The sequence below is a fragment of the Melanerpes formicivorus genome, unplaced genomic scaffold (assembly GCF_026170545.1).
Source record: "Melanerpes formicivorus ecotype bairdi unplaced genomic scaffold, bMelFor1.0.p_v2 SCAF_7, whole genome shotgun sequence".
In the NCBI taxonomy this organism is placed as follows: domain Eukaryota; kingdom Metazoa; phylum Chordata; class Aves; order Piciformes; family Picidae; genus Melanerpes; species Melanerpes formicivorus.
The window spans coordinates 5,631,122-5,641,774 of record NW_027142359.1 but is presented as its reverse complement, the minus strand read 5'-3'; the positions used below and the strand labels follow the sequence as shown (position 1 = coordinate 5,641,774).

At 50.0% G+C, this 10,653-nt stretch overlaps 1 protein-coding gene across 15 annotated transcripts in view; it reads left to right on the top strand.

Moving 5' to 3' along the window:
* Positions 1-387: 387 nt before the first annotated feature.
* The window catches only part of DOCK7 (dedicator of cytokinesis 7), a 123,515-nt gene continuing 113,249 nt past the window's right edge, over positions 388-10,653 (top strand). For 13 of the 15 annotated variants that reach the window (XM_068140772.1, XM_068140770.1, XM_068140766.1 and 10 more), the window contains exon 1: positions 388-500. In XM_068140772.1, coding sequence (XP_067996873.1) covers positions 463-500 — 38 coding nt within the window. In that variant the 5' untranslated portion in view covers positions 388-462. The remainder of the gene's footprint in view (positions 501-10,653) is intronic. The other 2 variants (XM_068140777.1, XM_068140776.1) reach the window with 1 other exon arrangement.

Genomic DNA, 10,653 nt, shown 5'->3' with positions numbered 1-10,653 from the left:
TGGGTGGTGTGAGCCGGCTGAAGAGCCACGTTCCCTAACCGCGAATGGACCTTAAAGTCCTAACCCCATCTCATTCCCGTTTTCAAATGGGAATAAAGTGGCAGCAAGGAGGGCAAGCCCGCACCAGGGCAATGACGGGAGGGCTCGGTGAAGCCTGATCAAGCCCCAGGGCACCGAGGCCGGGTCGCTGTCGGTCCCAGTCCGGCTGCCCTAGCCTGCCCCGAGGGCCACGGGCCGGACACCGGGAATGGGCAGGAACCCGGTGCTGGTCAGTCCCGGCCGCGCCTGCCCGCCCCGCTGTATGTCTGCGAGGAGCGGCCCCTGCCCGGGAAGGGGGCGGAGGAGGCGGGCGCGGCAAGCGCCGAGGGTGGGAGCTGGGCCGGGTACGCCGCGCGGGTGCGCGCCTCGGCGGAGCATTACGGCGCCCGTTCCCTGCTCCCGGCTCCGCCAGCCCGAGGAGCCATGGCCGAGCGCCGCGCCTTCGCCCAGAAGATCAGCAGGTAGCGCGGCCGTGGAGCCGAAAGCAGGGGCGCGGGGGGTGCTCCCGGTTCCGGTTCCCCGGCCCGGGTGAGGGGCGGGCTGCCGGGCCCAGCCGGCGCCGAGCAGAGAAGCGGGGGTAGCCGCTGCCGCGCCCCCCGATGGGGGGCGAGTGGGCCCGGCGCGGCCCCGCCGCTCCCCGGCCTTGGGGCTGCTGACGGCACCCGCGCGGGCCGGGCCGAGCCGCACCGGGACCGGGCCGACGCGCCGGGCCTGCCGAGAGTGGCCACCTGGCAGGGGCCGCCCAGGCCAGCGCCGCGGGGCTGCGGCTCCCCCCGGGTCTGCAACAAAGGGGTGGGGGGATGCGGCCCCGTCCGAGCGCCGTGTCCGCCCCGCGCCTGCCGCTTCCCAGGGGAAGTAGGGGGGAGGGAAGAAAAAAAAGGAGGAAAAGCGCTGTTTGATTCAGCTCCCGGTGAACAAAGGCCGGGCGGGCGCATTGTGCAGCCCCCTCTCGCCGTACAATGGGCGGCCCCGCGCTCCCGGCAGCGCCGCCAGTGCTTTCCTGTCGGTGTGGGGGTGCCGGAGCCTGTCCCGGCCCTGCCCACGTCGCGGTGCCCGCTGAGGCTCCGGCCCCGGCGGCTGGGCGGCTGGGCGCCGGCTTCGCCTTCCCTCCCCTCCTCCTTCTCTTACGGCGGGCAGCGCCGGGGCGGCCGGCCGGAGCCCTCTCCGGGCTCATTAAACCTGGCCGCCCGCTTTCCTGCTGCCTGCAAAATGGAGAGAAGAGTTCCCTGCCTTTTGTGCCTGGTAAGCGGCTGGTCAATGTGGGCACAGCTCCCTGAGCGTGCAGAGCTGTTTGAGGCTTGCAGCGTTAAACATACTTGTATTTCACTGAGTTCTGTTTTGTTTAATGAGGAATACTTAGAGGACATCACACACCCGCACACCCCTTACCAGGTTTCTGCAGATCTGTATTCTGTGTTAGGCATGTGGCTCCAGGTGGAAACCACAGTTTTTCTGTTTGCAGGTCAGCAGCTGGTGACAATGGTACCTCTCTCCTAGCTCTAACCAGCAGCAAGGTGAAAGTGGGAACCATCCCTTTAGCTGGTGCTGTGGACAATAGTGACCCAAGTAATCGCTTCATGCCATTGAGTGAGAAAGCTAGGTACAGATAGTTGCCATTACAGAGGTTGTGATGAAGAAGGGTCTGGGACAGAGAAAAAAAGAGGTTGAAGCAAAATACTAGGTAGGAGTTAGAGGGCTGGGGTGTTATCAGTCCCAGCACACTCAGATTCTGAAGACTGGTAAAAGTACTGCTCCTCTCTTAGGGTTCTTTGCAAACTTTGGTGTGCACCAGCCAGGGGTTAATGTGACAGAGCAAGGTCTAGGAAATGCAGAGAGAAGGATTTGCTGCCAGACCATTTTTCCTGGTTCTTGATTGTAGTCATAGAAACAGTCACATGAGAGACAAGCACTAGAAGTAAGAGTGTAGAAGTCCAGCAACCCTGGCAGGAAGGTAAAGAAAATGGCCCTAGATTGACCACTGGGGGTTCTGCCTGCATCAGGTTCTAAGCTTATCAGGTGGGAGGACAGATGTGCCACCTTTGTCCACATTTTGATCTGGTCCACTCACGTTTTTGAACCAACCAAAGAGCATCAGTGTGTGTGCAAGCATAGGTGGTCTTTTCCACATGTCAGATTCATCCATGGAGTTTTACTATTCCTGTGGGTTGTGCCTACAGAAAGACCTGGGTGGTCGGCAGTGAGGTCAGCTCCTCCCAGAGCAGGGCTGTTGCATCTCCCAACTCTTTCTTTCATGCTTGTTTATAAGAGTGCTGTATTTCTTTCTGAGATTTCCCATATCGTAGTGTGTTGTCTGAGGAAGTCTCAAGTTCCTGCTGCACAACCAGTGCATGTGAGGGCAAAGACTTCTGGGCAGAAGTGTTGTACCTAGAGGTGCCCAGACCAGGCTGCAGTCCTTCTTATGCTGACACAGACTATGCTGCTGTGAATGTTGCTGTTTCAGAGGATGAGAGATTAAAGGAAGCAGTGTATGGAAGTCCCAGGAGCTGTGTTGGTGACTGCTGGAAACTCCCCAGTTCCATTGTTTAACGTTGAATAGATCCATCACATTTTCACACTGCTCTCTGGTTTGGCTTACTCATGGAGGCAGACATACCATTTGTCTTATTCACAGGAAGTAATCTTGCTGCACTTGGTTTGCCTGAAAGCATGTAATTCAAATGGATTGCAGTTCAGATCCACAAAGGTAAATTGCTTGAAGACCTACCTATCAAGCAGGTGCAAGTTTCTAAGCTGGTTAGCACAGTAGTGATGGAAAAAGAAAGGTTGGGATCAGCTGCTTTGTTCCTTGGACCACAGATGCATATGGTCTTCACAGCCCTTCCGTCAGCCAGCATGGTGCGCCTCAAGGGGATACAGGCAAGTGCAGTGCCATGCAGTGTCTGTTCATTACTGCTGGAATCTTTAAGTCCTTGGGGATAGCAGTTCTTGGTGACTGCTTACAGCAGGTTCAGAATCTCTCATTAAGGCTGTCTGTTGCTAGGTATCTTTTTGACAAGGTCTTGCTGCGGTTTTGTTGCAAGTCTTTACACTAGAACAGGTTTTTAGCTTCAACTTTGGTCATCACATGTACTTGGTAAGAAGAAACTCCAGAGTTAAACTTACTATAGCAGGTTAATAATACCTTAAATCTGGTCTGGAATGGTTAATTTTTAATGGGACATATATTTGTAACGTAGTCTTCTGCAGCATCATAATACCTCTCTAGCTGCATATACACTGTGGTTTCCACCTCAATGTAAGAACAGAGGCATTTCTATATAGTACCCCACTTCAACTCATAGAGTGTTTGGGGAGCTAGAGGAGAGCAGGGGGAAGGCAGAATCCACACCAGAGGTAAAGTTCACGCATTAAGATGTCTCAGTAAAACCCAAACAGTCACTACATAACTCCTGAGGAACCAGTATTCACTATCAGCGAGGCTGACTGTCCAGTACCAACCAAGCTGAGTACTGTGTCTGGCCCCTCTGGGGTGTGCTGTGCTGTCCCCACCAAGCACTTACCCCTTCACATGTGTGTGCTTCACATTACAAGTTGCATTATGTCAGTATATTTTCTGTGTGTGGAACTGTTTGGCAGTGAAATAGGATGTGGAAGCTGCACCAGCGAAAAAACTCTGAAGTCACTTCTGAGGTCCTGATTGTCCCTGTAATAAGAGCATGCAGTGTCCCATCACTCTGGTCATTCCAGGGGCAGCTGTGCAGGTTTTTTGAGATTCAAATACAGAAAAAACAATCACCCTTTGAACATCACTCAACATACACAGTTCAGACAAACTCATGCAGCCTTTCATGTGAGCCCCACATCTCGGTGCTTTGCCATTGCTCTTGGATCATCCTGTGATGGGGTTATCCAGGGAATCTACCACCTATGTGGTCAGACCATCACCATTTTGGAATTGCCTTTCCTTGAAAAGAGTTTTGCTCTTCAGACATGGGATAACATACCTGTCTTACCCTCTATTTTGCTCTGCATTTCAGCCTCGCACAAAGCCCACAGCATGATTTTTTAGAATCAGAATCAGTCAGGGTTGGAAGGGACCACAAGGATCATCTAGTTCCAACCCTCCTGCTATGGGCAGGGTCACCTCACACTAGATCAGGCTGGCCAGAGCCTCATCCCGCCTGGTCTTAAACACCTCCAGAGACGGGGCCTCAACCACCTCCCTGGACAACCCATTCCAGGGCTTCACCACTCTCATGGTGAAGAACTTCCTCCTCATGTCCAGTCTGAATCTCCCCACCTCTGTCTTCATTCCATTCCCCCTGCTCCTATCAGACCTGATATCCTAGGTCTGGTCTTCATCCTCTTGTGAAGGATTCAGTTTTCCTGTCCCCAGCTCTTGATGGAGGAAGTTCTTTTCACCCATGTGGGTCCAGCCACTACCAAGGCACTTCTGTGTGAACGGGAACCTTATGGTGCTAAGAGGTGCTTCTGTCTGCCATGGCACTGGGGGAGTCTTCATCAGAACCCTGCCTGAAAGGCGTGACTCTGCTGTCAGGCATTCAGTGATTTGGATTCCCCATCATCCCAGGCTTTTATGTTGCATATGGACAGATTTTGGAGTAATCACAGCTTGTTGTCTTTATGGTTTTAAACTGAGGGGAAAACACTTCTGTTCACTGCATTCAGAGCTAGCATCTTGTTTCTGCTGAAGCTCCCTTTACACTGATGGGGTTCTGTAAAAGGTGACTTAGGAAGACTAAATTTACACTTGTGTTCATTTAGAGCCCTTTTGCATTGCCTGAATGATGTGTCAGGGAGACGGACAGCTGCCTTTGCCCTGCCTCAGGGTGAACAGGGGTAGTGTGAAACCCTCACCCACTGAAACCAATAGCAGATCCATTGCTGGCTTCCACCAGCACTGACTTGGGCCAGAAATGTAATGGTTGCAGCAGGGTATTCATCCCAGTTTGTTCTCCTTCCCCATCCAGATGCCATTTACCCTGTCCAAACACCATCACAAATAATTGAAAATATTTTTAACAGAGGCTTCAGAGCAGCTTTTTCCTTTTCTCCAAAAGTCACGTTGTCTGCCTTCATTCAACTGTAGCGGATGTCTTGTGCAGGAGTAGCAACACTCTGGGGATCACAGAATCATAGAATGGTTGGAAGGGACCTCCATATGTCATCTAGTCCACCCCCTCTGCAGTGAGCAGGGGCATCCACAAGTAGATCAGGTTGCCCAGAGCCCTGTTGAGCTTCACCTTGAATATCTCCATGGATGGAGCCCCAACCACCTCCCTAGGCAACCTGTTCCCTTTACCCTCATGAAAAAGAACTTGTTCCTAGCATCCAGTCTAAATCTACTCCCAAGAACATCTCTGACTGCTTAAAGCAAACAAGGTAGGGAGAGCAGTTCCTCTCCAGGGCTCTGCTACAAAGCTTCTTGTACAAGGAATTGTTTGGCTGGGCTTGTGACTGTGTGTGACTTTGATCTCTCCTGAAGAATCCAGTCCTGTGGTGATTTTCACAGCAAGCTGTCTTGGGAGCTAATTCCCTTTACTGCATCCTGGGGGTGATGCTTTCAGCGTTAATAATCAAATATTACCAGAAGACCACCCCAGGCATCATTGTCTGGTGTTTTCTGGTTTAATCAATGGTAAGGAAAAAGTGAACATGTTGTTGCTCATCTTTTGTGTTCGTTTAAGAAAGCACATTTACCCCGCAGCAGCCAGGATCAGGCTGGGTTATTGCCTTAGCTTTGGGTTGTAAGTCAAAGCCATTTCACTCAAAGCAGAAGGAGCTCACACTGAAGGAAATAGGACCTCATGTTTAGGAGGAAGACTGTCCAGGGCATGGCTGAGCTGTCAGGGTAGCTCGAGGCCAGAGCTCTCCCTTGAGCAGGTTCCCTCCACCTCTGTGACACATTTGGTGACTCACACTGTGGTTCAAGCCTGGGTAGAGCAGAGCTGCAGGCAGGAGAGCACAGGTGGAGCACAGAGGGACAGAGGGAGAGGTCATCTTAACCGCAGCAGCAAGGTGGATACAGCCAGCCATTGCCACTGGGCTTTGAGGATTCGGATCCAAGTGTAGTGAGTAGAGCAAGATAGATGCCTCCAGCCATGTGCAGGATTGTACTGCAGTGAGCTGGCTGAACAAAGGGGAGTGCTTTCACTTTAACAAGGAAACTATGTACATACCATTTGCTGCTGAGGGAGAACAAGCAGCTTTGCTATGGGTTGACGCAGATGCCTCACTGTACCAGGCTGTCTTTCTTAAGAGGCAAAGGCTTGCTGAGTGTGGAGTCACTGTGTGAGACACACAAGATGAAGAACAGACAGGAGTAGCAGTTTTGTACTTAGTAAGATGGAGAGAAGCAAACAATGTGCATTGCTCTTTCAGAATGGGGAGTGCTATGGAAAAGAGAGACTTCCTCAATTCCACCCAGCAGATGATCCAGATGACTGTATCCTGACCCTTCTTTTCTGTGAGAGGGGACAGGGCTTAACCCTGCTTGGCATAACTCGACAGGTCTTGGTGAGCCTTTCCTTGGGAAGGCAAAATGGAAGGGCTGATACTTCCAGTGTGCTGCTTAAGCTAAAAAAAGGAACAATTTTTGGTTTTGGTTGGCTAGGCTGCATAGAAACAGAAATGATTTTTGTGAGTAGTAAAGTGGAAGTGCAAACAAATGGTTTCATTTTGTTGTTTGCAGCTCAGAGTACTTTGAGAATGACCAGTCTTGTTTTGCTTTAGAAGCCAGTTCCAAGGGGAATTTTTTTTTCCTCTTCCTTCCCACCACCCCCCCCGTGTGAACCACACACACACTAATTAACCAGGGAAGAGGGTCAGAAAGGAAGTGACTAGGGAAGACATATTTTAAACACAGACATTCATGAGGCTGTGGGCTGTAATTAACTGGAACGTTTGCTTAAAGATCCCAGGTTACATGTTGAATAGAAGATAGCTGTCAAAGAGGCAGGTTTTTATTTGTCCTTTAAATTATCAGCTTTAATGACTCTTCTGCCAAATGGATTTATTTTTTTCTTCATTTGGAGACTTGTTTTGAGATGGATTGGTTTGGTTTGGTTTGGTTTGGTGTAACACACTGTTTAACCCAAGTTGGTTTAGGAAGCATAGCTTCTTGTTAGAAATAATGGTCGAGGTTATGACATAACATGATCTTACTAGTCATGGCTAGATGGCATTTGTCAGGGACAAACACCTTTTGGAACTGAAGGAGGAGAAGGCAAGTGTATTGTCAGCTTTAGGGAAACCCTGAACCTCTGTGTCCATGCAATGTGAGAACAGTCCTAAACGTAGTCATCTGAGGTCTTCTCTCAGTAGGAAAATGCTGATTTGGCTCTACAAAGCCCTGCTCAGACCTTACCTGGATGAAATACAGGGTGTTAAAAGGCGTAAGCGCCAGCCGGAACAAATGCAGAGAAGAGTCATCATGGTGATCAAGAGAGCAGAAAGCCTGTTGCGGGACCTAACCTCACTTAGCCTTGCAGAAGGAAGGCTGGGAGGGGAATACCTGGTAAGTAGGAAGAAGTAGGTGGAGGGCTGTTGAACCTGAGTGATGATGTTGGCACAAATCCCAGTGGGTATAGATTACCCATAAATACACTTGGTGATCAGATTACATGACAAGATGGTTTCTAAATGTCAGAAGCATGATGCTTTCCAGTAGGGGAAATGGTGTAAATGAAGTGATACAGAAAGGGTGGCCAGCAAGAACTGTGGATTATGCTGCAAGCTTGGAGTAAGCACTAGTAAGTCCTGCAGACTCCACTCAGGAATTTGGAGATTTAGACAGTAAGCCAATGACTTCACGTGGGGAGAAGTTTGGTAATTGGGAAAGCTGGAGAGGTAGGGCCACTTAAGACGTGAAAAGAATGGTGGTGTCTTGGTCAAATGCATTGGAAGTTGTTCAGTTCTGATTTTCTGTGGTTATTAATGGGGCAGCCACATGGAGCAGCCACTCATCTCCAGGCAGATGGCCAGAAGCCATGTTGCTCAGTACCACACTTTTGTTTTGCCATGTTTCTTCCCCTGTTGCATCAAGTGACCTTTTCAGTGGGGATGATGTTGGACATGGTGATAGCATCTGTGCAAACTCATAGTGCCCCTGAAAAATGCTGTAATTGCAGCTGAGTTTGCTGCTTCTTCAGGTTAGGGTAAAGAGCAATCACTGCTGGAATTAAGGATGTATTGACAGGCTGTGCTCCAAATACAGCACAGCTGAGACCAGCACACAGAAGAAAGGACTGAGAACCTCTCTGGAGTCTACCACTAAGCATATCTTGGGTTACAAGGAGCTACTGCATGTAGGAGGAGCAGCCCCAACTAGAGTGGCTGGCCGTCAGCTGTGGTTTCATAGCTGAGGGCAGGTTTCCTCCTCTGGCTATATTTTCCATCTGGAAACAATGTATGTCACTTGAAAATGGGGAAAGATACTTAGTTTTTCCTGTGTTGTGTTCTGTGGTCAAATGTGAGTTCTGATTTTTCCTGCCAGCCATTCAGTGAAAGGCTCTCTTCTGCGCAGCATCAGGAGTCACACAAAACATGCACCAAGAGATGGGGTTTAAAGCAGGGATTGTCAGCAACCCAGGGGCAAGCTTTTAAATCTCACCAGCCACAGCTGCAGTGTTGGCCACACCAAGCAGCCATTGTCATACCTTCCACAGTTTCCTATAAATGCTTGCAGCATGCATGGGGTTGTCTGCTCTGTGTGTGTCTGTGAGTGCATGCCTGTGCCTGGTGGGAGCAGGGAAGATGCTGTTCCAGAGGGTGGTCAGACAGCCTGCACGTTGTCCATCCCCAGCAGGAGCTGTTTGGCCTGCTGTCAGAAGCCACCCTCCACAAGTGAAAACACAGCCTCCTGTGGATAAAGGAAAACACAAAGAAAAGGAGTTCTTGCAGCCAGAATGCATAAAACCTCCCATCCCTTCTGCAGTCTGCTCTTTTAGAAGACAAAATAATGCTTCCTCTAGCTAGTCTTAACTCCCATCCTCTGGCCTGAGGAAACATCTGCTCTCCATGGTAGGCTTGGTTGTCCCAGCTAGTTCCCTTTTAAAGTTCCTTTCTCATCCATTGACATCAGTTGCCTCCACGTGCCCCAATTCCTGCATTCACTGCCCCACCAGTCCCAAAGCTGGGAGCCTAACCTGATGTCAAGGTTTTGCTCAGTGGAGGTTTAACCTTCTTTGCCTGACAGGATTTGAGCAGCTCCTGCACCGTGCTGAAGCACAGCACATTCCCCTGTGTGTTAGCTGTGATGTTGTTCCCAGAAAGATGGCTTAATACAGCAGGGGAAAAAAAAGTCAACCTTGCAGCTTCTTCTTCTGTCTTACCTACTGGTTAGTGTCCCTTTGGAGCTGGGACTTTGTCCTGGGAGACAGAGTGGTCTGCAGCGCTGTGATGTGGTGAATGATGGGTCACTAGTGGGTTTGTCACTACTAAGTTGGTCACTAGCTCCTGGAGAAGAGCACTCTTGTGTTGGTGAGGTCCTGCAGACCAGGGGTAGTCATCAGCTTTTCAACAAACCATTTTTTTATGTAAACAGTCTGGGATTTTGGGTTGATTCTGAAACAAAACCATTTCCACTGTACCACCGTCCAAGCTCTACTGCTGTGGTGAGCTGCATCTTACTGCTGGAACACTATGATGGTTGTGTTGGGGCTCTTTGTTAAGGTAACCTTTGACTGTCAACATTTCCTTCTCCGATTATTTCATCTTTTGTTAAGATATTCCCTTGGTGGGTTTACCTGACTCATGTTTTCAGGCTTACCAGTGATATTGAAGCTTGTTGGAGAAAACAGAAACCCCCAGAGGGGCCCAGTGTGGAATTTACCCTCCATACATGGAAGGATTTATTTGCTTACCCTTCCTGGTGAGATTAATTGCCCAGTGGTGGGATTTCTCAGTGGCGGAGACCATTATGCCCTGCTAATCAGTTGCTAGTCAACATAGTCCCACCACTACCTTTCCTAGATGAAAGTGGAACCATTTTTTTTGTTCCCTGCGTATCATTCTCTATATGTTTCAACTCATGCCGCATGGAACGGTTTTTCTGCCCCTGAGCTGGGTGTTGAAGGGATTGGACAAGAAAGCTGGGGAAGGGACTTTTTACCAGGGCTTGTGGTGACAGCACAAGAGGGAACGGATTGAAGTTGGAAGGGGGGAGATTCAGACTGGAGATTAGAAAGAAATTTTTTCCAGTGAGGGTGGTAAGACACTGCAACAGGTTGTCCAGAGAGGTTGTGGATGCCCCCTCCCTGGAGGTGTTCAGGGCCAGGTTGGATGAGGTCTTGAGCAGTCTGATCTAGTGGAATGTATCTCTTGCCCATGGCAGGGGGCTTGGAACTAGATGATCTTCAAGGTCCCTTCCACCATAAACCATTCTATGAATTTATGAATCTGTGACTTTATGAATCTGTGATATTGGGTGGAAAGTGGCTGCTGGTCCTCATCTCTGTGACTGCAAAATCCAAAAATAGGCAGGGGATGAAAATGAGAAAGCAGAAGACAGGAGCAGATGTGTGACCAGACTTGGAACCTCTGAGGGGTGCAGAGAGCTTTCCTTGGTAGGAGCTGGAAGGAGCCCACTGGGAACAAGGCTATTTGTGCTCAGGGTCACACACATTTTATTAC